The sequence below is a fragment of the Chrysochloris asiatica genome, unplaced genomic scaffold (assembly GCF_000296735.1).
Source record: "Chrysochloris asiatica unplaced genomic scaffold, ChrAsi1.0 scaffold00301, whole genome shotgun sequence".
NCBI lineage: Eukaryota > Metazoa > Chordata > Mammalia > Afrosoricida > Chrysochloridae > Chrysochloris > Chrysochloris asiatica.
In genome coordinates this window covers 2,435,467-2,462,694 of record NW_006408819.1, presented here as the reverse complement: position 1 = coordinate 2,462,694, position 27,228 = coordinate 2,435,467, and the positions used below count along the sequence as shown (strand labels likewise).

Sequence of the window (27,228 nt, the reverse complement as noted above, 5' to 3'; positions counted from 1 at the left end):
GATGGAACTTATAACTCTCTAATTGGACTCAGCATCAGACTCAACATCTGTTTGGTTCGCTGGTCCGTGGTCTATAGGGCCAGAGCTAAAGAAAAGGTACAATGTCTGTCCCCAAAGCAAACACCCACATAGTTCACTTTGTGTGTGTGTGTGTGTGTGTGTTTGTGGATTTGTGATTACTGGGAGAGGATATTCCACCACCTCTGTATCTTGTCCCTACTAGATACAATTTTGTGGTTAGATGGTAGGATGGGAGCTATCTTCTTTGTCTCCCTGTCACACTAGCATTTGGCTTCGAATGTGAATGACTATATTTCTCACACAACCTGTAGGGTGATCGTAAGTCCCGAATAACTTTATTGAAAAGACACATAGGAGGTGGCGAAATGAGCCTCCCCAGAGGGGTTCTCCCTACTCCACCCTCTGTCACTTTCTTCATAAGCTTAGCCTCTTTCTACTTGAGAGCAGATGGAAGCATTCACCTTGGTGTTGAGTAGGCAAAGGAAGTTGCCTGATCTCTTTTCCATTCTCAAGTAGACAAAGATTAAGATGACATTGTTTACTTTTCCATGGGTTAGGGCGAGGGGAGGGCTTGGAGTCATCTGTATTATACACGTAGTAAAGGCTATCTCGATGTGAAATAAAGGAAGATCTCTCATACTCTAGAGAGTCTGTATCTGCCAAAGATTCTTCAAGATTGTGGAAATCACCTGTGTTTTGTCTTGTGTTCTTCTGTTGTCTTGATTATTGTTTTGGCTCGCTTCTGATAAGTCATGAATAATTGGTAGGCCGCCACCACCCTGTGGTCAGTGAGGCATGCGCACATTCCACTAGAGAGAGGATCCTGAAATGAGGCTCAAAGGCCAAACCAAGAGGCGAAGTCGTATGATACTGACTTGGATTTCTTTGCTCCTGCAGGGCTTGCCCAATCACTATTGGAGGATCACTTTTATTAACCAGTGTTACGAGCTCTGTGACACTTACCCTGCTCTTTTGGTGGTTCCATATCGTGCTTCAGACGACGACCTCAGGAGAGTTGCTACTTTTCGATCCCGAAATCGAATTCCAGTGAGTAGTGCAATTAACATTTATATCAAAGACTGAGTGCCTTTGACAACTTATTGGTGGTGGTGTTAGTGGCCAACTCACAGTGGACGGGGTGTCTAGGGTTTCCAAGGCTTGTAAATCTTGATGGAAGCAGAAAGCCTCATCTTTCTCCCGTGGAATGACTGGAGGGCTTGAACTGCCGACCTTGTGGTTCACAGTCCATTGCTTATCCTGCAGAGTTACCGTGCTCCAGGCATTGCCATTGGCTTACCATTATTAGGATTAGATCATTTTTGTCACATTTGCAGACTGCTTCAATGTCATTAGCAAACTGGATTCCTCATGACAGTATACTTCCAGTAGCACCAAATCTAGAGCATGAAGTTCTCTTTGGGTCCTTAAATATCTCTGTATATGGCATCCTGTCTACTGTGTCACATGATTTGTGTACATGCGGAGGTTGGTTTTTTCCTTCTGTTTATTTTCAATGTGTCATAATAAGTATGTTTTGTTTTGTTTTTAAGTAAGATTAAAGGAAGACATTAAATTAAAATTTAATGTCACCTTGCCTTTAACTTCTGAGCCTAGACAGTCTTGTCCTTTAAAGGATTTTTGTTTGGAATATTTGTCTAATGCCAATCTAATATGACTTGCAACTTCCAAATTTCACTATTCTAATTGTTAATGCCTGCTCATAACTTCTTGATATATACTGCGCTTGAAAGCCTGTGGCTTCATGTATTTTGTCAGAACACTGTGCCAAGGTTCCTAGTTGAGCCCTTTCATGCTCTGTTGGAATGTGCCTTTTTGTGCCATAGCCAGAGACTACACTGTCTCGCTAGTATATGCCTTGCCCATAAGGAGACGTGGGCTAGGGGAGTGTGAATGCGTTTTGTTTACTCAATCATTCAATTAATATTTATTAACTTTTATATCCAATATGTATAAGAGAGTGAGCACATACTGAGAGGATTTCATGGGATTTGGGGAAGGGATGTGAAGGAGGGAGAGGAAATGAAACTGTGTGTCTAACCCATTATGCTCAGCCACCATCCTGATCCAAGAGTCCACATTATCCTGAACGAATGAGCGCCCACTGTAGAAGAAAGACAGCCATAACTGTTTACTGTCTTGGCTTTTTTGTCACTCTTTCTTCCTTTGGGGTAGTTGCTAGTTTGCATAAGGCGACTGTCATAGATATTATGTAGAGAACTGGTACGCTCTGTCCAACTTGCCTTCTAATCTCCTGGATCTTGGCTGTACATCTCAAAGGTTTGGTTAAACCCAGAAAATGTATGTCCCTTTAGTTATGTCACCAATAACAGAGTCACTACGATTTGATATTTGGTTATTTTTTAAATACCAAAAATGTTGATAAAAATATATCTAAATTGTTATTTTGTACATCGATAAACTATAAGGTATGGAGTTCTGGTGCAGGATAAGCACTGGACCTCAGGTTGATATGAGTCATAAGATCAGTGGTTCAAACTCACCATCTGCTCCTCCGAAGCCCTATACAGCAGGGGTGGATAACATCCAACCTGCGTGCTGTATAAAACCCTTGAAATCATTTGATCTGGCCCTGCCAAGGCAACAGCAGTTCCAGCCATCACATTAGGGGTGAGTGAATTAAATGTTTGACCAAATATTGCAGGCTAATTTTAAGTTGATAATTTTGTATGGCCCATGAATGATGTTATAGATTTTGGCAAAAAGAAGGTTCCCCAACCCTGCTATACAGGGTCACAACATAATAAAGCATCACTGGATAATGAAATGACCTACAGACATTAATAGTTTTTTAATAATACTCTGTTGTTCTCAAGTAAGTTTTTCTTAATTTTATGAGTCTTTAGCAGGCAAGGACTCCGTGTTCATTTTAGACATTGCAGAAAATACTGATAAGCAAAAAGAGGTCTGCCACCTAGTGAGGACTACTGTTCACATGTTGGTGTATTTCCTTCCAGACATGCATTTTATTTGTTGTTTAAAAAGGCCAACTATTCTGTAATTTGTGTCTTATTATCTCTTTTTCTACTAAGCAGTATCTTGCTGAATCTTGTGATTATTTTTCTTCCATTTTGGTGTCTAACTTCACTGCCCACTGTGCCTGATTCCAGAAGCTGATGTGAGCCGGTGTGCACAGCACGTTTGTGCCCTGCACTGTGCTTCGTTCAGTTCTTACATCAGCCCTTTCTCCCCCATTGACCTAAGAGGAACTGGGGTTCCAGGTTAGAGACAAGGCAGAGCAGCGCCTGACTCCTCCGTCCACGCCATTGCCCACCATGCTGCAGCTCCCAGCTCCCCTTACGTGTGTTGTTTCTCATCCACTCTGAGCCGGGAGGGCAGATAGCTTGGATATAAAAGGAGTGAGCATACTCACCATGGAATGGTCAACCATTCAAGATCAAACGGGGTGGGGGGGGCAACATTTACCTGGGGAAAAGCTTCAGACAGGTTGGGAAGGTGGGTGGAATCTAAATAGGAACCACAGGAGGAAGCGGCAGAACTGTTGTTACGTGGAGGGGATTGCAATCATTGAGATGAAACAGAGTGTATGATTTGTTGGTTATAAATCTATTAAACCTTCACTCAGTTCACAATAAAAAGTTTCAAAAAAATAAGAGCAGATTGAGTTTGAGTACAGACTTGATGAATTGTCCTATGAGTCTAAGCTCCCTTACATTTATACAGACTGACAAGTCTCTTCATTGTATGGGGATCTTTTTGCACGTATATGCCCCCCATCCACACCCACACACTCCCATACCCCCATATTATACTCTAGAATTAAGGCTGTTGGAAAATGACCTGTAAACATGAATTGGTGTCGTTCTGAAATGTACCAGAGATGATTTCCTTTGCCTCTCCTTTTTTATTATTAAAGTGATTTATATATGACAGCAGATCTAGTTAGTACAAGCACAAGAATTAGCATCTTATCAGAAGCTTTCAGTTTCCTTTAGGTGATTTAAGCATTTCATTTCTAGTAGATGTGGTGCTAATCACTTATCAGTGATAAGTGATTGTTACACTGATTGTTTCTGAGTAGTTGGCACCGTTAATTGTGTGTTTCTGGGTCCATACACAGTGAAATGGCAGGAGAACCAGTATCCCATTTCACAAAATCAGATTCACTTTCTTATAGTTGTAATTGTTTTCTTGAGAGTTCTTTTTTCTTGATAGCTGAAAATGTCTGAACTTACCTAGGTGCTGTCTTGGATTCATCCAGAAAACAAGACTGTCATCGTGCGATGCAGTCAGCCTCTGGTCGGTATGAGTGGTAAACGGAATAAAGACGATGAGAAGTATCTCGATGTTATCAAGGAGACTAATAGGCAAATTTCTAAACTGACTATCTATGACGCAAGGCCCAATGTCAATGCTGTGGCCAACAAGGTGAGTGCATTGAATGATGCCATAGTAACGGATTTTAATTTTCTTCAGCTTCCACCTGAACTTGTCTATGAACAATTGATGGTCTCTTCCATGGTCAGCCTCTGGCCTTGTTTTGAATGATGACATGGAACCTTTCCACTGTCTCTTTCAACAGTCAGTTTGATTGCTATGTGTTCTGTGTGGTGGGGTCCATGTGTACTCACTAAGGCCTAGGATTAGTGAGCTGAAATGGAGGATATTGGCCATTTTGAGTCTGACAGTCAAATGATTTTCTATGCCGGGAATGACAAATGAAGAGGAATGGTGTCATGGTGTGGCACCATAGGATAAGCAAACCTTAAGGTCTGTTTGAACGGCAAGGTCGGTGGTTCAAACTCACCAACCACTCCTCGGAAACCCTATGAGTCGGAACCAACTTGACGGCACTTAACAACAATGCCTAGGGTATCGATTCTTATGTGTTCCTTTTCATTTTTAACAACTCCCAGTTTTCCTAGATTCACACTTCATACATCCCATTTTCCAATTATTAGTGGATTTTTGCAGCTGTTTTTCCTTATTTTGAATTGTGCTCCATCAGCAAATAAAGTTCACCAAAGCTTTATTACATTTGCATGACAGTGGTCAGTTCAAGTTTGAGGAGGTAGCTTTTCCCCAGTCGTATTTTGAGTGCCTTCCTATTTGAGGGGCTTATCTTCCAGCACTATATCTGGCAGTATTTTGGTACTATTCGTAGTGTTTCAGTATTCAATATTGTGGTGCTATCTGACAGCGCTCCACTGCAAGTCAAAAGGGTTTCAGTGGCTAAACGTTCAGAAGTGCTCTGCTTCTCTTTCTTCCTAGTCTGTCTTAGTCTGGATGCTCATCAGAAACCTGTCTACCATGGGTGACCCTGCTGGTATTTAAAATACTGGTGGCATAGCTTCCAGAGTCACAGCAACTCACAAACCACCACAGGCCAACAAACTGACAAGAAAGAAGGAAAAGACCAAAATGGATGTCAGAAGAAACTCTAAAATGTGTTCTCCGTCATAGAGATGCTTAAGCAAATGAAAGAAATGAGGAAACAAAAGAGCTAAACAGAAAATTTCAAGGGGCAGCTTGAGAAGACAAAGTCAAATATTTTAATGAAATGTGCAGAGACCTGGAGTTAGAAAACCAAAAGACTGCACACTCAACATTTCTCAATCTGAAAGAACTGAAAAAGCCAAGCCTTGACTTGCAGTACTGAACGATTCTATGCCCTGTATTGAAAGGGCTCTAATACAGGGCACACACAGACTACGAAACATTGCGAAAATTGCACAAACCAAAGAAGACAAAATAGATCATTGGGACAGAGTAGAAACTGGAAACTTATGTGCATCAGAGATTTCATCAAAAGAGTAAAAAGGGAGCTCACAGAACGGGGAAACATCTTTTGCAATGATATATCAGACAAGGGACTCATTTCTAAAATCTATAGGAAACTAGGGCACCTGTAGAAGACTGCAGTGACCGTGGGTCTCAGGGGCTGCTGATTGGGGGTAGATTGTACTCTGGGGTGCTCATGAACTTGGAGAACTGCCTGCTGCCAGGCACCAAGCTTCACTTCAATATCAAGCGACCTCACCACCAACATGGAACCGCCCTCTCATCTAGGCAGCCGGTATCCAGAGCCACCTGCCGCCACAAGTGGCCATGGCAACTGGGCCGGTGTTGTTCCAGTGGTTCTTTTATACCAAGTTGTTTGTAAAGCATTCCAGGGAGCACGTGTTGATGGCCTGTGCACACCTGGCCTCCAAAACCAAAGAGCCTCCAAGACGGATCTGGGATACCATCAATGTGTTTCATTGCCTGCAACACCTGAGAGAGAAAAAGAAGTCTGTGCCTCTACTGTTAGATCCAGATTATGTTAATTCAAAAAACAAAAAACAAATTGTAAGGATGAAAGGTGAGTTCTCAAAGAACTGGTCCTTTTCTGTGTCCATGTGAAGCACCCTCACAAGATAGTCATTGTGTACCTCCAGGGGTTAGAGTGTGAATGTAACCAACACCTGGTCCAGATGGCATGGGTAGCCTCTGAGGCTAAGACAGAATTCTCCTCTGCTGTCCAAGTGTTTTGTTGCAGGACAGCGGCCGTGTTTAGCCAATCCAATGCAGGCTCCCCACAGAAGGCTGCCTCTAGCCTAGTGCTATGCCGACATTACTATAGTAATGGCCAGAGCTTCATGTGGTTCTCTGGGACTGTGCTTTTTGGTCATTCTCTGTTCTGCCTTAATAATGTACTGATTAGGCTTGACAACTGTCTCAACTCAAATTTTGCCCCTTTAATATCATTCTGCACTTGTACAGTAAAGATGAAACAGCTTTATCTTTTTAAATAAGTCGTGTGGAAGGCCATAAAAATGGAGGCTGATGGGGGCTCCAATGGGCAGTGTGGGGTTGTGGCATTATTTCTGTTGGTCTTCTCAGCAGCGAGGCACTACAACGTGGTAGTAAAAGGTGTGTGTCTTTTGATGACCCCACGGACACTCTGTAAAATATTGTAATTTACTTCAAATAGAGCGATATGTTTAAAGAGATGTTTTGAAGACTTATTTTTTAGGACTTTTATGTAAATTATTTTCACTTCGAATTGGAATTTTTTTATTATGATCAAAAATAATTCCTGTTGATGATTTTGTTGAAAATGTTGTAACCATTTATTCACAAAGTCGATCCTTGGTGACCTTTGGGGGTACTGAGAGGCCATTCAGAACCACATGCTTCTGCTGGTTCTTGTAGAAGTGACAGTTTAGAAATCTCTCAGTGGGTTTGTACCACACAGCCTTCAGGAATTGGGGCAAAGTTCACAGGGGTGGGAGTGGGGTGGCGGTAAGGAAAAGAGTCATGGGCCTGATCTCATTCTGAGTGCAGTCTGACTGGAGGGGGCCAGGAGCAGTAACCCCTGATCAACTGACAAATGCCTATTCAATTGTTGCCTGTGGGATTCATCCCAGTCCTGCAGTGTTGATGAAACTAGTACAATGTCTGGTTTTGGTTTGCTAAATCTTAGAGAAATACATCTAAAGGAAACTGTTGAAAATATAGTCAGTTTTAAAGGCCTTTAACTTTTGGTAATGCACATTTTTATTTGCATGTATAAAGTTCTCCAAATGTACTGATTATGATGATACTTTTAGTGTGGTGCTGTTGTTTGGTTTTATGAATGTCGCAGTGGGATGATTTGAAAACAATTGTTTGTAAGGCTGAGAAGAAGACTTCTTTGGGGTGCCAACCCTCCTGCAGGATGTCCCTGTGCACCTGGAGTGCACCATGGGCACCCCTCTCCACAAGTGGACTCCCTCTGGAGTTGTTGGGGGAGGGGGGCAGGCTGCATGTCCCTCGGAAGATGGATCAGAAGGGGACAAGGGGACGTTGGCCCCAGAAAAAGCCCCCTGGGCTCAAGCTCAGGCCCTTCGAGTTTGCATGTTTCTTTGCACTGTGGATTGTTAGCATTTAGACTTTTTTATTCAGGTGCATTTTAACCACTATGGTTGACGTTTTCCTCCAGAGGCATTGTGCTTTGCATGAGAACAGACCAAGACTGAGGGAAAAGTGAAGTTAAAATTGGTTCTCTTTCATATAGCAATATGTATTGTCTGATATTCAAAAACCAAAGAAGATGGAAGCAATACACAGAGTCACTGTACCAAAAAGAAAGGGTCGATTTTCAGCTATTGAAAAAGGTATCATATGGTACTGAAGGAAGAAGTCCATGGTGAACTGAAGGCATTGACAAAAAACAAGTCTCCAGGAACTGATGCAGTCCAAAATGAATTCTTTCAACCAACTGATGCAGCACTGGAGGCACACACTTATGTATGCCAAGAAATTTGGAAGAGAGTTATCTGGCCAATTGATTGGAAGAGGTCCATATTTGTGCCCATTCCAAAGAGAGGTGACCCAGTGGAATGCAGAAATCATTGGAAAATAACATTAATATCTCATGCAAGTAAAATTTTGCTAAAGATATTCAAAAAGGGCTGCAGTAGTACACTGACAGGGAACAGCCAGAGGTTCAAGCCGGGTTCAGAAGAGGCCGTGGAATGAGGGATATCATTGCTGATGTCAGATGGATCTTGACTGAAAGCAGAGAATATCGGAAATGTGTTTACCTGTGCTTTATTGACAATGCAAAGGCTTTTGACTGTGTGGATCATGACCAGCTATGGACAACATTACAGAGAATAAGTATTCCAGAACACTTCATTGTGCTCATGAGAAACCTGTACACAGACCAAGAGGCAGCTAGCTGTTCGAACTGATCAAGGGAACACTGAATTGTCTAAAATCAGGAAAGTTGTGCACCAGGGTTGTATTCTTTCACCATACTTATTCATTCTGAATGTTGAGCAAATAATCCAAGAAGCTGGGTTATATGAAGAAAACCGTGGCATCAGGATTGGAGAAAGATGTGATAGGCAGATGATGCAACCCTGCTTGCTTAAAGCAAAGAGAACTTAAAATACTTACTGGTGAACTTCAAAGACCACAGCCTTCCGTATGGATTGCACCTCAATGTAAAGGAAAAAAAACAAAACAAAACAAAAAAACAACCCTCGCCACTGGACCAGTGAATAGCAGCATGATGGGTGGAGAAAAGATTGAGGTTGTCAAAGACTTCATTTTGCTTGCATGCACCATCACCTCTCATGAAAGCAGCAGTCAAGAAATCAAATGATGTATGACATTTGGCAAAGTTGCTGCACAAGACCTGTTTAAAGTATTGATGAGCAAATATTTCAGTTTGATGACTAAGGTGCGCTTGAGCCAAGCCATATCCTCATGTGTAGTGAAAGTTGGACAGTGAATAAGGAAGACCATAGAAGAATTGATGCATTTGAGTTATGGCAAAGAACATCGGAGGGGGATATTAAAAGTACCATGGCAAAGTTCTTACGGCAAAGAACATTGAAGGACAGTATTAAAAGTATCATGGACTGCCAGAAGACAAAAACAAATCTGTATTGGAAGAAGAATAGCCAGAATACTTCTTAGAAGCCAGGATGACGAGACTTCGACTCTTATACTTCAGACATGTTATCAGGTAGAGCCAGTCCCTGGAGGAGGATATCATGTTTGATAAAGTGGAGAGATCCCAAAAACAGGAGGAAGACCCTGAACGAGATGGATTGGCACAGTGTCCGCAGCAATGGCTTCAAGTATAGCAACCATTTTGGGGTTGGTGCTTCAGAATTGACTCTGTGACACCTAACAACAACAGATGGGATGTGACATTAAAATGAAGTAATTGGAAGGGATTTTTTTTTAATATTAAGATATATAGAATGAATATCTTAAGTATATTAACTCTTAAGCCCCTTGTCACCATGGTGGAATTCTTGGATGCCTTTCTAACACTCGGCCGGTGCGTGTTTCGCTCCTTTTCTCTTAGGAACGTAGAAAAGGAAACTAGGGGAAAGCCTAGGTCTTAAAGATCTCTGTTTTGTTTCTTTCAAAGCCTCCCTTTTGGCTGGCTCTCTCCCCTGCAGTCATCCATATCCATAGCAACAGGCCCTTGGCCCTATGACATTGTTGGCCTCAGTAATCTGGGCTGCTCTTGTTTTCCTGAGGAAAGGAGAACTGAAAAAAAAAAGAAAAGAAAACTGTAAAAGTAAGCAGAGGTGGCGAATTTGAACTTTGGGGTATTCTATTGGTGCTTGACTAACTGCTTTTTCCCTTTCTGATTTCTATTTTCTGTTGACTTAATTTTCCCTCCCCTGTGGATATTCAGAAAGGTACAACCCCCAGATGTCACAGCAATACCATGTCATTTTAAATCCAACAAACAAAACCCTGGCATAGGTAAAACCTAGCACCCAGATGGAACGGCAATGAGTCCTAAATGTGTTTTTCCTTTTATTTTATTTTTTTCTTACTTCTCATTTTGTGTTCTTGGTAAAAGAAACTCCGGTGTCCAGAATCTCTTTGAAAAGCAGCGTGACTATATAAAAGCCACTTGTGGGGAGGATGACCTGTGCTCGCACCTCCAGCAGAGCTCGGATTGGCCTGCCCACCTGTTCTTAGGGCCTGCCAGCTCAATGGGGGCCTTTTCAGTGACCTTTCCAAGGCCTGGTGGACTAGGATGTGGGGAAAGGGTATCCTTGTCCATTTGTTTTCTAACTAGTAGCTGAAAGGAGCCACCATAGCACAGTGAGTGGTTAAGTGCTCAAATCCACCAGCCTGTCCACCAGAAGAAGGTGTGACAACCTGCTTCTGTAAAGATTTCCAGCTTTGGAAGCCCCGTGGGCAAGTTCGACTCTATCCTATCAGGTCACGCACTACAAGGTAGAATTGACTTGACAGCTTGGTAGTGGTTTGTGGCAGGGGAACTTTGGGGGAGGGACAGGGGAGTGAAGGATGTTTAGTAAATTTTTAACAAACAACATGCATATTGATTGCTATTTAGAGCAAGCATTAAAAAAGCACTTCTACTTAAGTAAGATGTGTTCCTTTTCTCTCGCCTAGAGTCTTGGATCCCAAGGCCTCTCTCTGGCTTACACGGCTTTCCGGCTTTCCAGGCTTGATTTCCCAGAGGCCTGTGTGCCTCCTCTTTACCAACCTAAGCAAAGTTATTGGTTGCATCTTCCTATTGTGACCAATAAAAGGCAGATAAATGTCTGAGTGTCACACCTGCACGTTTGTCTAGTGACTTCTGTGATGCTTTTGGGTTCCAGGCAGGTGTTTCTGTGGCCATTCCCTACTCGTTTGACAAGCCTCTGAACTGGTCCATGGCATTTACAAACACACACAGAATGCAACCAAGTTGCAAAACCAAAACATATTTTTTTGGTTGTTTTTTTTTCCTCCATGGAAAAGGAGCTATAAAGGTGAAACAAGGCCTGTTCTAGGTAGGGGTGAGCGTTTTGTCTCCTCTTGAAGTCTCAGGGCCTACTCCATACAGCACTCTGCCCTTAATGGTTCCATAGCAGACATATAGTCACGTGTGTGTGGTAGAAAAGGCCCAGGTTTGGGACTTAGACTAGATTGAAGATCCATACATTCCCTGTGGGGCCTTGGAGACCATCTCTGACCCTCTGTTTTCTTATTTGCTAAATGGGCATAAAAGTACAATATTGCTATGAGAGTTAGACAAAGTGATGAAAAGCAAGAAACCCAGTACTTGAAACATCATTGGGCTCATTCGGTGTTGGCTGGTGGGAGTTCCTTTCATACTGAGAGACATGGGTATTGTCAGCTCCTAGGCTACAGGAAAGGAAGTTTAGGTTCAGAGAGGTTAAGACCCTGGCCCAGATCACACAGTAAGTAGGTGCTGAAGCTGAGCTATTAGCCAAGGTCTGTGGCTTTCTTCTTGGCCACCGTGCCCCGTGTGAAAGCTTTTACAAAGCCAGGTACGCCTGCTGCCTCCCCCTGAAGACCACTGTTACTGCTACCAAATCACTGAGGGACGAGGACCATTCAGAACCAGCCCTTGCTTTTCTGGGTCTAATCATTAGAGAGCTTTTGGGAAAAACTTGCACCAGAACATTGCCAGCCTGCCATCTTTTTTCTAGCTCAGAATCCAGTTGATGTTGATGATTAGTGTTGGACGGAAAGTCAAGTCAAATCATTGACTGAATTTAAAGTAGAGGGGCTTAGACTGCAATTAGGAGGACAACTCACTCATGAAATGTTTGTGTACGTTTCTGATGAAATAGCAAACCCAACTTACTGTTTATATATTTTGTTGTTTCTTAGGCAACTGGAGGAGGATATGAAAGTGATGATGCATATCAAAACGCTGAGCTTTTCTTCTTGGACATTCATAATATACATGTTATGCGTGAGTCATTAAAAAAAGTGAAAGACATTGTTTATCCTAATGTAGAAGAGTCTCACTGGTTGTCCAGTTTGGAGTCTACTCATTGGCTAGAACATATCAAGGCAAGTGTGTTTTAAAAACTGCTTATTTAAAGATAAATTAATTGTTTAATGGAATAGGATTTTTTCCAAATTCCTTTATTTTTCTTTTAAATGTCTACACTGAGAGACAATTTGAATTGCAAGGTTAATGGTTCAAACTCACCAGACGCTTCTCAAAAACCCTACACAGGGTCTATATGAGTCAGAACCAACTCCATGGCACTTAACAACAACACTGAGAGACAAAATATTTGTAGTATATATTCTACATTTGACAATTTGTGTTTCTTTATAATTTGCTTATTACCTAACCAAGATTAAGGAACCATGGAGACACTTGAATGGTGAGGCACTTGAATGTTAACCAAAAGGTGAGTGGTTCAGACCCACCAGCCACTCTGTGGGAGAAATGTGCCTTAGAAACCCTTTGGGGGCAATTCTGCTTTGTCTTTTAGGGTTAATATGACTCAGAATAAAATGAACGGCAGTGGGCTTCATTAAAGGTTATAGCTGAGGAAACCCAGTTGGGCAGTCCTGTAGGGTCACTATGAATTGGAATCCACTTGACAACATACCACAACACCTTCAAAACATGTTTAGCCATGTCTCTGTCCATCTCGTCAGTAGTAAGTAGTTGAGTTTTTCATGTGGGCTGACTTAGGAATGGCCAATTTATTAACTCACCACTGCTGCACTGCTGGGTATGAGCCTAAGGACCTAAATAGAGGTGGGTTGGGTTGAAAGTAATCTCAAATTGGCTTTTTTTTTTTTTTTTTAATATTAACAACCTCAACACCAACACCAGCCCAAACAGCCTACTTTAAGTAGGTGAATTATTAAGATTGATTGTTTTCCAGTCTAATTTTATGTTCTAACCTGATAGGAATTGTATGTTTATTCTGCCTGTCTAACTTTCATTTTTTCTTTTTTTATCATCCTCAAAAATGAATTGTGACAAAAATGAATTGTGACAACCGAATATAATGTAGAACCCAGGATATGATCCTGGAATAGAAAAAGACTGTTAGGTTACAAAACAACAACTAAGGCGCTCTGCAGAAAGCATGGACTTCAGTTTGTGATAATGGGTCAGCACTGGCTCTGTAGCTGTGACAGAGTGTTATGTTCACAAAGGGGGGAACGTGGGTCAGGTGGATGGGGCTTTCTGTAGTTCCTGCACATGTTTTCTGTAAAAAGAAAGCTGTTCTGGAAAGCAAGAAGTTCTGTGGGAAATACTCTGGCAAAAAGTTAACTATACAATTGCTGCTGGTGGTGTTAAGTGCCATCATTTCGTGGCGGGGGAGGTCTTCCTCTTTTTCACTGACCCTCCACTTTAGCAAGCATGATATCGTGCTCCAGGGAATGAGAGACCAAGTCTCACCATCGGACTTCTAAGAAGTACTCTGACTACACTTTCTCCAAGACACATTTGTTTGTTCTTCTTTAACACCATGACTCAAATGAGTCGAGTCTTCCATGGTCTGCCTGATTCATTGTCCAACTTTTATGTGCATATGAGGTGATTGAAAATACCATGGCTTGGGTCAGGCATACACCCAAAAGAATTGAGAGCAGAAATGAGAACAGACATGCATGTCCACTAGTATTATTTATAACAGTGAAAAGACAGAAACAATTGAAACATGTCATTGCACATGAATAGATAAACAAAGAGTGGTCCACCCATACACCGAGTTATTTCTTCTTCAGCCATCAGGAGAAAAGAAATTCTGATGCATGCCGCCACATGAATAAACCTTGAAAACATTATGCTAAGTGAAATCAAACCCCAAACCAAACCCACTACCATGGGGTCAATTCAGATTCATGGTGACCCAATGCTGGGTTTCTGAGGAGTCCTGGGGTGGCGCTGTAGGATAAGAACTGTACCGCAAGGTTGGTTTGAATTGCAAACTTGGTGGTTCAAACTTACCAGCCAATCCTCAGAAACCTTATACAGTGTCGCTATGACTTACAACTGACTTTATGGCAGTTCACCACCAACAACAGCAAATCTTTACAGGAGCAGAAAGCCTCCTCTTTCTCCCACGGAGTGGCTGGTGGGTTTGAACTGCTTACCTTGAGGTTAGCAACACAGTGCTTATCCTACAGTGCCATCAGGGCTCCTTTGAGTGAAATAATTCAGTCATAAAAGAACAAACATTATATGAAATGGCCACAGGAAGCAAATCCATAGAGACAGAAAGCAAATCATTGGTTGCCTGAGGTTGTTAGATAGGGGATTGACCTCTAATGAGCATGGGGGTGGGGGGTGGGGGGGATGAAAGTATCTGACCATTGGATACCGGTGGGGGTGGTGGAACTGTATGAATTTACTAGATCTTCCCGAACTGCATGTTCATGTGGCTTGTAAAATCTACCTAAGCAAGTTCTGGAAGCATCCAAAACAAACAAATAAAAAAATCATAGCAGTGACTCTTTGTATACATAGACTAAGTAATACTTCTAAACTTCAAATTTTTGCTAGATTGCCACCATCTGATCGTTAAGATAAGTATTCCTCTATTTCTGAGTCAAATTAGAGTTCATCTTTTGTCAGTGTAAAGGCCCGGAAATGGTTTCCATTATATCTGGCCTTGAAAGTCTACACTGGGCCTGAGAGTTGATTGATAGGAAAACCAGTGTTGAATACAGCCTGGCTTCCTATTTATTTGTGATTTTTGAATACCTTGTTGTGGTGGTGGTGGTTATATTTTTAAGTGCTGTCGAATCCAGCTCCAACTCATCGCGCCCCTGTATAGGGTTTTCGAGGCTGTAAACACTTGTGGGAGCAGAAAGTCGCCTCTTTGGAATACTTAGGTGTGTTTCAGTACACAGTGGCACTCCTGGTGCAGCAGCCTCCAAATCAGACTTTTTCTGGAATTACAAAAGAGCGTTTCAAAAGTAAATAGTATATTACAGCTCGACATTTTGCTTGTTGCAGCTGGTTTTGACAGGAGCCATTCAGGTGGCTGACAAGGTGTCTTCAGGGAAGAGCTCGGTGCTGGTGCACTGCAGTGATGGCTGGGACAGGACAGCCCAGCTCACGTCCCTGGCCATGCTGATGTTGGACAGCTTCTACCGGAGCATTGAAGGCTTCGAAATCTTGGTACAGAAAGAATGGATAAGCTTTGGACATAAATTTGCATCTGTAAGTAAATCCTGAAGCTAATTGTGAAGCAAGATTAGAAAAGGGCCTTTATAGCATGAAGTATTTTTTAAGATGAAAATCTGAGGCAGGTCACACAAATCACTTTAGGGTTTTGTAGATCTTTGACACTGTGAGTGTTTCAGTGTCTTTAAGAGACACAGTTGCCCGCGTCCACGCTGCAAGTCCACTTGCAAAGGCTACAAAGAGCTGGGGAATGTGTATGTGGAATTAGAGCTACTAGAGCCTAATCGCTTTCATAAAAAATGATACAGTTTTATCGGAGGCCATTCATGTGGTTTTTTGGCACAGGTCCGAAAATTCACCTCAAGCAGGTGTCAAATTTCCTAGTCGCAGATCCCCCCTCCAGGGGTCCTCTGAGTAAGCTTTTGAAACTAACTCCCAGGAGAATCTCCTAAAGGGCCCCATAGACCACAGTGTCAGAAACCCTGCTGCGGAAGGCTTCTCCTTCCTCCCTGTTAATACCCTACCTAGGTGGGAGAAGGAATCAGTGTGTAGTACATGAATCAAGGTGAGATTTTTGTTCATTTTTAAGGAAGAAATAACTGACTTTTAATTACCATAATCCCACCTTTCTGACATGGTTTTAAGTCTTGAAACTTTGGGATTGGTCCCTTAGCAACAGAAAGAACTCCCTTGGGGAGCCCCCATTGTGTGTTTTAGTAGCCTACCATGCTGAATAACCCAGGCCTTTCTCTCTGAGGCTGTCCACGACTTGACATGTACAGCATTGCAGTGTTAGGAAACAGTTGTTACCCTCACACAAGAGCTGAACAGAAAGAGATCTACTACTGTGATTTCACAGCCTTTCATTAGTTGTCCCTATTGCCACAGGGAAAGCTACAGGATCCTGTCAGCTCTCTGAGACAATTGGCTTTCGAAGGCAGATTGCTGTCCGGTGTGATCACAGTTTGGGAGTTGTATGCATCCCTGGTAGATTGAAACAGTGAAACGCTAGACCACTAAATGAAAGGTTGGTGGGTTGAGTTTAGAGGCTCCTTGAAAGGAAACCCAGGCTTCCAAAACACGGAGCCACTGACAGCCCTGTAGAGCACACTTCTCCCCTGCTACAAATGGGGCTGCCATGAGTCGGAGTCGACTCAAGAGCAAGTGGTGTGCTTCTTCCAGATGTGTGCCTGTGAACTAAAGCAACTCATCTCCACTGATTCCTTTCAGAGAATAGGTCATGGAGATAAAAACCACGCCGATGCAGACCGGTCTCCTATTTTTCTGCAGTTTATTGATTGTGTGTGGCAAATGTCAAAACAGGTAAGGAACAGGTAGGATGAAAATACATTCGAATTCATTTTAAAATTAAATTTGGGGATATGATATTGGGATTTGCTTCAGAACGATACAAGGGACCAAGATGGAAGCAAGATGGGCCATGTGTGAACGGCAGTTGAAGTAGGCGTTGGGAACATGACAGTTCAGTTTTCTGTTCTCACTGGTATTTATTTGGGTGGTACTTTCCATATAAATTTAAAATATAAACATGTCATTGTATTTTCTCTACCAGTGGATGGGAGAACCCTGAGGCTATCTGCTGTCAGGCAAATCTACGTCTCAGAAACCCTGGGATACAGGGTCCATCTGGGTTGAAAGCCACTCAATGGCAGTGGTTTACTACTAATGCAAGAGTCGTGGTGTTGACTATGCCACATTGTATTTTACGTACATGCTCCACTATGAAACCTTGGTGGAGCTGTACCGTGAGCCCACCAGCCACTCTGCAGGAGAAAGGGGAAACTTTCTTGCTCCCGTAAAGACTTACAACCTCCGAAACCTTAAACAAGGTCGCTGTGAGTCGGAACCAACTCCACAGCACACAACTACCACCACTACCATCACCATCCTATACCCTGTATAGGGAATCCTAGTGACACAGCAGGTTAAGCATTGGGCTACTAACTGCAAGGTCAGCAGTTCGAATACACCAGCTGCTCTGCTTCTATAAAGGCTACTCTATGGAGCCGTTCTACTCGGTCCTACAGGGTCACTATGAGTCGGCATTGGTTGATGGCAGTGGGTTTGGTATATGCCCTGTGTACTCAGGGGAACCTAGGAAACTGTCCAGTTTTCCTGCTGTTCCTCTTTATCCCCTTACTTCACATTTAATGCAAACGTTTTGGTACCGGGCAAAACACCAGCCAATGAGCTGCATGGTTCTCCTTTCTGGAGCACTACACCGGAGCCACATTTGTTCACTTCTATGATGCATCTTTTCTGGTACCTGAAAGATCAATCTCAGTTCTTCATATTTTGTTTACTTGCTTGTTTTTCTCTAGTTTCCTACAGCTTTTGAATTCAACGAACTATTTTTGATTACAATTCTGGATCATCTGTATAGTTGCCGGTACGGGACTTTCTTGTACAACTGTGAATCCGTTCGAGAGAGACATGTGAGTACAAAAGACCAGAAATCAAAAGGGCCTCTTAAAGCCCAGAATAAACCTGCAAGAATGGGGCAAAGAAGGAAAGAGACACAGCTGGAGAGCAGTTGTTCAATGGCGTCAATTCTGACCCATACCGACCCTGTACAGGGTTTCCAAGGAGTGACTGGTGAACTTGAACCACCGACCTTGAGATTCAAACAACTGTGCAGTCTGGTGCATTAACCCATAGCGCCACACCAGGACTCCAGGGAGAGCAGTAGATAATGATAAAAAAAATTGAGATAACCGAATCTTAAACAGCAGTAAAGAAAGACAAAAACTAACCCACTTTGCATCATAGGAAGTCCAGAGGAATTGGAGATGAACTGAACCAGGCATCCAGGGTGGAGGGAGAAGAATAAAATCAGGTGCAGATCTATTTAGATTCCTAAGTTCCCTCAACCTTCTCAGAGTACTGGAGCACTCCTTTCTGCGGGAGCACTCCGGACCCAAGGCAAACAGCCGAGTGCTGACTGTTGGGAGTCCCAGCTCCCTTAACCCATTTGACTCCTAGAACTCTGGCACTGTGTTTTTCAGACAGGAGCCTGTAAGAATGATCTCTATTAACAAGGAGATAGAGAAATCAGAACCTCATGCATTACTGGTGGGAATGTAAAATGGTGCACCCACTGTGGAAAACAGACAATTTTGCAAAAAGTTAAACATAGGACTACCATTGTTGTTGTTAAGTGCCATGGAGTCATTTCTGACTCAGATCAACCCTGTATAGGGTTTCTGAGGAATGACTGGTGTATTTGAACTGCCACCTTGCGGTTCCAATCAACCTTGCAGTCCAGTGCCTATCCTACAGCGTCACACCAGAACTACCACGTTGTTGTTGTTAAGTGCTGTCAAGGCGGATCCAACTCATAGCAACCCCTGTGTCGGGTTTCCGAGGTGAGCTCGAACTGCTGACCTTGTGGTTCAAACCAACTTTGAGGTCCAGCGCATTAATTCACAGCACCAACCAGGACCAGTAATTGCAATAAATAAATGTCTTATTTCAAGCAAAATAAAAATATATGTCCACCTAAAGACCGGTACACAAATGTTCACTACCGCACTATTGTTATCAACAGTGCCCAGCAATAGATGAATGCAAAAACAAAATGTGGTACGTAGAAGTGGGGAAGTTCAAGGAAAAATGGAATGAAAAGATAATGGAATTTGTCATGAACTTGCTGAAGCCCCCTCATATGTACAGTGGAGTAGTTTTCAGTTATCAAGGAAATTAAGAGTCATGGTATATGCTATGCCCATAGGTAAATCTCAGAGACATGCTGAGTGAAAAAACTTAGTCAAAAAGGTCAAATACTGTATGCTCTCACTTAGATGAAATGAGCAGAGTAGGCAAATGGATCAAAACAGAGGTCATTAGTAGTTACCAGGGATGGGGACAGGGGAGGAAATTATTCTCTGAGGAGGAGAAAGAGTGAGTTTTAGCTTAAGGTGATAGGAAAATTGGCACCAACTCCGAGTTCCTGTGTGGCACTGCAGGATGATGCTCTGGACCACATGGTCAGTCTGAGCTGCAAGTTCAGCAGCTCAAACCCACCAGCTGCTCCTTGGAAACCCTATACAGCGTTGCTATGAGTCAGAAGCGACTTGATGGCACCTAGTAATAATAACAAAAGAGTAATAGCTCTCCAACTTGATGAATGTAAACAAGTTGCATACCAGAAAAAAGATGGCATGGCAAATGTAATGTTAAAAATAATCTTACGTCAGTAACAGCAGCCCCCCCCATACACACACACACACACACACAAAGGTTGCAACTGCTGATGCTAGTCAGTTACAACTAAACACCTCAGGATGTTGGTTTGTGTGGTTTGAAGGCCTCGGGTCATAGTTTAGTGCATCTAGCCAGTCACTTAGACACATATTGTGTTTTGAGTTTGTTTTACCTCCTAGTTTGGGGTGGAGTGCCTGGAATCTTCAGAGCTTGTAGGTGACCTGAAGCCAAAGAGGAAGCCCCAGGAATTGGAGGAAGAAATAAGATGACAGATCTACATTCCTCTATGCACTGCTACCTCCTTTGCTGTGATGGCTACCATATCTGAACGTTTTAACAAAGGACACAGTAGAAGGATCCTGATCCAGAGACGACACAATGTGGAACTGATTTCAAATTCTTGTGAAAACCAGGCTTTCTGAACCCTCTGAGACTGGTTGTTACTGTTGTTAAGTGCCGTCAAGTCGGTTCCTACCCACAGCGACCCTGTATAGGAGTATCTGCTGAGTTTGAACCTTTGACCTTGCAGTTCAAACCTACTATGCAGTCCAGTGCATTAAGGAACCCCCAAACCTGTTACACCTTGGATAGAAACTCTCCCCTGAAGTTATCTGTCTGAGATGAACTTGACAGCAGTAGCAACCGCTAGGGCAGCGATGAAACATTTAGGGGCAGTAAGTCTAAAGCGAATGGTGGTATAATACAAGGGTTGTAACCAATGTCATTGTACTAGGCATGTGGAGATTGTTAAGTGGGTGTTGATTTTTTTGTGTATCTTTTCACTAAAAAAAGAGAGCACCCATCTGTTATAAATGCATTGACCGTCCCAGCATCCTGCACCTCTATCTTTGGGTTGCAGAAGTCCATGGCTCAGGACGGGGGATACCGTGAATGTGTGGGCCTCTGCACAGAGCAGTACTAGTTCTAGATGGCCAGAGCTTGTAAAGCATTTTATAAAGGGGTTTCAAAAAGTTCATGGAAAAGTGGAATAAAGACATAATGGACTTTTCCCACCAACTTTTTGGAGTCCCCTCGTGTGTGTGTGTGTGTGTGTGTGTGTGTGTGTGTTTATCTCATGTTTTCAACTTCTTTTTTTGTAGAAAGTTACAGAAAGAACTGTTTCCTTATGGTCGCTGATAAACAGCAACAAAGAAAAATTCAAAAATCCTTTCTATACGAAAGAAATCAACCGCATTTTATACCCAGTCGCTAGTATGCGCCACTTGGAGCTTTGGGTGAATTACTACATTAGATGGAACCCCAGAATCAAGCCACAAGTAAGTTAAATGACACTGTGCAAAGATAGTGTTGCCTTCACTATTCCTTCTGGGCTGTTAGATTATGTTATTAGGTGTGTTTTTAAATAGCAGTACCAGAAAAATATCAGACACAAAACCCTGTCTGTGAGTTTGTTTCTAAGTACTAACCGATTTATTTGGATTGATGTGTCACTTACATTTCGGTGCCACATGAATAACAACATACTTGTTATTAAAGTGTAAGCTGATTTAAAGCTCTGGAAAATGTCTGCCTTTTGATAGCCAAGGATTTGCTATAATCACTTGAAGCTGTTATACGTCACATATCTATTACTGGAAACTTCTTTACAGTGACCACTATTGGATCAGCTTGTGGTGCTGTGGGTTAGCGCGCCAGACTGCAAAGCCGTATAAACTGCACGGTTCAAGCTCACCAGCTGCTCTTCGAAAATGCTATACAGGGTCGCTATGGGTGGGAACCGACTCAATGGCACTTCACAACAACATACATATTAGGTTAACTGACAGAGAGATTGTTGTTGTTGTTGTTTTTAATTGGAAGGCCTATATTTCTAAAGGAGGCCCTGGATAGTGCTCAACTAACAGAAATATGGGTGGTTTGAGTCCATCAGAGGCTCTTCGGAAGAAATGGCTGGAGGTGTACTTTGAAAAGGTCACAGCTTTGAGAATCCCTCTGACACGCTTAGGGTTGCCATGAGTCAGTGCCGACTCCACGGCAGCTGGTGCTGCTTACAAGTCTGAAAGAAGGATCATTGCGCTCTCCGTGAACAGCAAATTCACTGTGGCAACAAAAGACTCCACAGTTTATTAAAGATAAACTTGAGCTTCTCATTCTCCCCATCCTCATCGCCCCCGCCCAATTCCAAAAGCAAGGAGAAAAGGAGGGATCTCCAAAGGCTCTCCACTTAGTGCTCTGTTGTTAAGTCTCGCCTGCACTTGTGGCGGCTCTTCTTACAAGTTTGCACTGTTGTCTAAGATTCAGATGCTCCACTAGCTGCTCTCCCAGGCCAGTCTTGCGGAAGTGCTGCCTTTAATTCCATGGAACTATCCCATGGCAAGAGCAGGACTGTGCTCTGCTGCAGCCTGGCACCCCGATTGTTGATTCCACTCAGGCAGTGGGCCTGATGCCAGCTTCAATCTGGCACTGGCACTTCGGGGCCTCTCACTTGCATGAAAGGCTTTTGCCACTTAGTAATGGTTGAAATGTGTATTCTTCTGGAAAGTGACAGATTCCAGAGCTGGAAAACATTCACTTGTTTCGTTTGGGATTTGAGAAGCACATGGAGGGAATGTCTTTAGTAGTAGTTGTGGCGTTTGGAATATCAAGTACAGAGTGCTATTATGAAAATCATGGTCCTTTTCTAAGTAAGCAGTAGTTCCTAGAGGAGCTCTGTGTTTGTAAAATAAGCCACCCTGGGCATTTAAAAAGTTCTGTACAGACTCTGCCATCTTCCCTTACCCATTTCTTTGGGAAGTCGTTCTTGCTGTTCAGGGGATTTGGAGCAGTTCATTTCTAAATGGATAAAGGCAGTAGTAATAGTACATCTGTGACAGGTTAAGTTCGAAGCACCAGACATCTTGAGAGGAATTTGCTCTTTTGCGTTATCCTGTTTCTCCTGGAGCTTCATGGGTGGAGCTGGGCCAGATAGTGGGGCTCACCCTCGGGTAGACAGATGAACTGGGTGATTTCTTTGAATAATTAGTTTATATTTTGATCTATTGCAATTTACAGAAAGAAGAAAGCAATTGCTCCTTTCTGAGCAGGTTTTCTGACTGGGCACAATTTGAGGCTCATTTTTGTGTCCTTCGGCATAGTGTCTTTTCCTCTCCCAAGTACTGGGCATCCCCATGCTCTGGGCGCTGGCAGGACACAGAGACTCGGAAGGAGCAGGCCTGCAGGGAAGCTCCAAGACATGAACAGCTGATAAGGCAGTGGGATAAATGTGATGATAGATGTGTAGACTAAGGGCACTGTTGTTGTTCTTCCGACTCTTAGTAACCGTGTAGGACAGAGATGAGATGCCCCCATAGGTTTGCCAAAGCTTTACAGACATAGACTGACACATCTGTCTCCCTCGGAGCCACTGTTGCGTTCTGATCACTGACTTTTTAGTTAGCAGCTGAACACTTAATGAGTACACCCCCAGGGTTCTTTCCCTTACATTCCCTATTGAAATCCCATTGCCATTGAGTCAGTTCCAACTCACCGCAACCCGAGAGCACAGAGTCGAGCTGCTCCCTAGGGTTTCAGAGTCTCTCAATCTTTCCAGGAGCAGACGGCCTCAATCTTGCTTCTGCAGTAAGCAGCCTAACTCATTATGACACCGGGGCTTCTTTTCCTTTATGTTGTTGCTGCTGTTAAGTGTCGTCAAGTTGGTTTCGACCAACCTGTATGGGGTTTCCAAGGAGTGGCTACTGTGTTTGAACCACCAACCTTGTGATTAGCAGTCCAGTGCTGATCCTATAGTGCCACACCACAACTGCTGTACATTCAGCTTTCTTAAAAAATCTGTTTAGGTTTCATACAGAAATAGATCAAAATTCAACTACATAGGACTCTTTCATGAAATAATTGTAAACCTACAAGAATGGACTTAATCACTTAAAAGTCAAATTGTTACTCAGTCCAGAGACCCTGTTGGTCTATAAACAATTATTGGGTATACATGGTATTCACAACTAGGGGCTGCTGATCAATGTCAAAAGACACAAAAGAATATATAATTCCTCCCATCATGAGCTCTTAACCTAGAAGAAAACGGGGTGAAATTAGCCTCCCTGTCATTGAGTCAACTCTGACTCCTAGTGACCGTAGAGTTTCAGAAGCAAGCACTAAACTTCTAGGGGAGCAGACAACTTCTTCTTTCTCCTGCGGAGCAGCTGGTGGTTTTGCACTGCAAAAACTACCACCCTTGCTTTGACATAAAAACTCAGCAGAATCTATCTGAAGACTGATGTCCCCGGTTGATGACCTATTGCCATGTGAGAAATCAATTGAATGTTGCTTGCTTTTAAATTTAACTTTTTTGGCTCTTTTATGCTATTGCAAATAGACTGTTTTTCTTCTGTTTTGCCCTGTAAATGTTGGTTGTCTGTGGGCTAATGTTAATAGACTGATCTTTTTATTTCTGATAGTTCTGTTTACTCTCTCAAGTGATTTAATTTAACAGCTATGTCATCTACAAAAATTAGACTTTTACCACGGATTTCTTTTTCTTGTCTAATTGTACTTGCCAGTACAAAACTCAAACTGATTCTCAAATTCATAAGAAAAAAGGAAGTCTTGACCAAGAACCAAGACAATTTTAGAAGAGAACACAGAGGAAGGACCTCACCCTAGACATTCTCAGAACAGAATAGAGCCCAGAAACAAACCCATGTAGCTGTGAACATTGGGTATAGTAAGAAGAGGCATCAGAAAGAATGGGACAGCAAGTGAAATTTACCATGTCCACAACGGACATCAAGTGAAGTGGACAAGGCCCATACTGTACTCCCTAGCAACCAATGCCACCTCTCAAGAAACCCCCACAAGTGGAGCATGGTCCGGCATTGTGTATGATAGTGGGGAGCCTAGAAGTAGCCAGTTACCTATCATTGTGCTTTATTGGGTCACTAGATTCAGTATATAGTCCAGAAGGAGAATGTTGGGTCCAAAATGTCCATATGAAATCCAGGATGATATCTGTGACACCAATCTGAACAACATATAAAACAATACTGTGTTCTGTTTTGGATACTTGCTTATTAGAAACTGAGCATAAGTCTGCCCAGGAAGGCTGCCTGCCAACTCCAGAAGGGCGGAGAGCCTGGGGACAAGTGATACAGGAGACTTTAGCTGTCTCTACATTGAAAATTTCTAAAAAGACTCTGACACAAGTGTGGCAGGGGATTTGCACTTATTATGTCTGGATGGTGTGGCACTGCAGGATAGGCGCTGAACCACAGGTCGCTTTGAACCCCAAAGTTGATAGTTCAAACTTATCAGCCGCTCCTCTTTCGCTGTGAGTCAGAATCGACTCGATGGCACTTAACAACAACAAATACATAGGTGTGTGTTTGTGTACTTTTTGTGTGTTTCTGTTCGTTTACATTAGGCAGTAAGTATTTTAAATAGCATACGTTAATCCTAAAGTGCTCTGGTGGTGCAGTAGCTAAGCGCTTGAGTGCTCACTGAGCCCACCAGCTGTTCTGCAGAAGGAAGATGTGACCATCTGCGCCCATAAAGATTACTCTGCTCTTTACACTTGGTATGGTTTGGAATCCCCTTGCAGGCAGTGGGTTTGATAGTGTATTTTTATGTTTTCTCCCTAAAGCAGCAGCAGCAGTAGCAGTGTGGTCTAGGTGTGGTCTTGGGAGCTGAGCAGTGGAAAGCAGTAACTTCTGTCTTCTGGTTCTCTCCAGCAGCCGAATCCAGTGGAACAACGTTACATGGAGCTCTTAGCTTTGCGAGATGAATACATCAAACGGCTGGAGGAATTGCAGATCACCAACTCAGCCAAGATCTCAGATCCCCCGACTTCCCCATCAAGTCCTTCCCAAATGATGCCCCACGTGCAAACTCACTTCTGAACGGCAACCCTGGCATCGAGTTCCACCTCTGCATGAAGGAAATATCTGACTTTGATCTCCTGTATCTGTACAAAGTAGAATAAAATACTTGCCTCCATATAGAACTCAAACTAACCTAGCCTTAAACTCTTGAGTATGTGCCTTCTACAATACATATTACCAGAAACATAGAACCCGCTCGGCAATCCGAGGAAAGGAGCCAGGTGATGATTTGGAAAATCCTGACACCATTAAATGAGCAACGATAAAATTCCCATTCATTCGTCTCTGTACGAATACTCTGTGTACAATATGGATTGGGTGGGACGCATTGAAACCACATTATTTTAAGTTAAAAGGGAAATGTGTTTGTGAAATGGGGTCTCCCCTAAGCTGCTTCTGACGGTGCCTTTGGACCTAAACAAGTCCAAAGGTGAAAGGTGTGTGATACTACTAACATCAATAGAGCTCCCCCAGGTAGGCACTCTCCTAAAGCAAGGTGTTGAACAAACTGCCAAACGCTGGGCCACGGGAGGTGGTGATTCCAGGAGCAGGAACGGCACAGATGAGTTTTGCTCATTATTTTGAAATTTGGGAATATGGAGTGTTTTCCCCTCCTTTCCAAGAGAAGCATATTTTCATATTAAGACTAATGGGACCCGGTTACATGTGATTTCATTGTTCTGTTTTTAAAACTTAACCGGTTCTGTTTTCTAAATTTCTAAATTTTTCATGAGCTCACCTAAAATTCAGCCTGCTTTTCAGGTTGTGGCCAGCAGCACTGTGTAGGGTACCACACGATGGTCCTTCCATGTGACTGGTTCACAGCCCGTTCATCTACCGAAGGAGGGCTTGCCATCTTGCGTCTGGGAGCTCTTTGGAGCCTCTTTCTTGGAAGGAAAGAAGTGCCCATGGGTGTATCTGTTGAGTGTAGTCCTTCCAGTATTGTGCTGAATGATTTTCTGCTGAAATAGTGTCGGGTGTCCCTCCCCTCTAGTGTGCATACAAACTGGTTCTACACATTTTTACTTGAAGCACCGAGCAGTTTGCTTTTTTCAGGTTTTTTGGTGTTTTTGTCTCATTGTTTTTTATTTTCTTTTTCTTTTTGTAGTATTAAATGAAATTTTAAATGCACAGTTCTATTTGATATCTGAACTAATTCATTTAGTAAGTATATTTGTAAAAGTTAAGCCTAGAGTTTAAACAATTAATGCATTTTACAATGATTTGTAAAAGACTATTTATAGCTAATATGGTTTTGTTTTCAATGAATTAAGAGAGATTAAATATTTCTTTGTAAATTATTTTATTTCATAGCTTAATTGATCTACCAAATAAAGCATCTCAAATGCAGTAGTATAATGTATGAATTCTGTAAGTATAAAAATTTTTATTAGACATCCTCTTGCTTTTTGTAAGCGCTGTAAATATTTCATAAATTAACGAAGTGTCACTCCATAAGAAGGAAAAAGCTAATACTAATAGCTTAAATGATTTTGCGAAATTTCATGTAATATTTTTCATGGCAATAATGACTAAAGACCTGCTGTAATAAATATATTAATGAAAACACTAAACTGTCCGAGCTATAACTGCAGATACGCGTTTTAAATGCATATGACACCAATCTTATTTTCTGTTCCTGGATCACTTTAATTTGCCTTTTTCTCCTACTAGCAACCTTACAAGGCTCTCCCACAATTACCTCAAGAGTTTTCATTT

The 27,228-nt window shown here is 42.5% G+C and overlaps 1 protein-coding gene across 3 annotated transcripts in view; it reads left to right on the top strand.

Annotated features, from left to right (window-relative positions):
• The window catches only part of MTM1 (myotubularin 1), a 97,602-nt gene extending 71,840 nt beyond the window's left edge, over positions 1-25,762 (top strand). Inside the window, exons 5-12 of one of the 3 annotated variants that reach the window (XM_006874777.1) lie at positions 919-1,068; positions 4,261-4,449; positions 12,172-12,357; positions 15,281-15,487; positions 16,682-16,774; positions 17,794-17,907; positions 20,776-20,952; positions 25,360-25,762. In XM_006874777.1, the coding sequence (XP_006874839.1) occupies positions 919-1,068; positions 4,261-4,449; positions 12,172-12,357; positions 15,281-15,487; positions 16,682-16,774; positions 17,794-17,907; positions 20,776-20,952; positions 25,360-25,527 (1,284 nt within the window). In that variant the 3' untranslated portion in view covers positions 25,528-25,762. The remainder of the gene's footprint in view (positions 1-918; positions 1,069-4,260; positions 4,450-12,171; positions 12,358-15,280; positions 15,488-16,681; positions 16,775-17,793; positions 17,908-20,775; positions 20,953-25,359) is intronic. The other 2 variants (XM_006874775.1, XM_006874776.1) reach the window with 2 other exon arrangements.
• Positions 25,763-27,228: the final 1,466 nt, after the last annotated feature.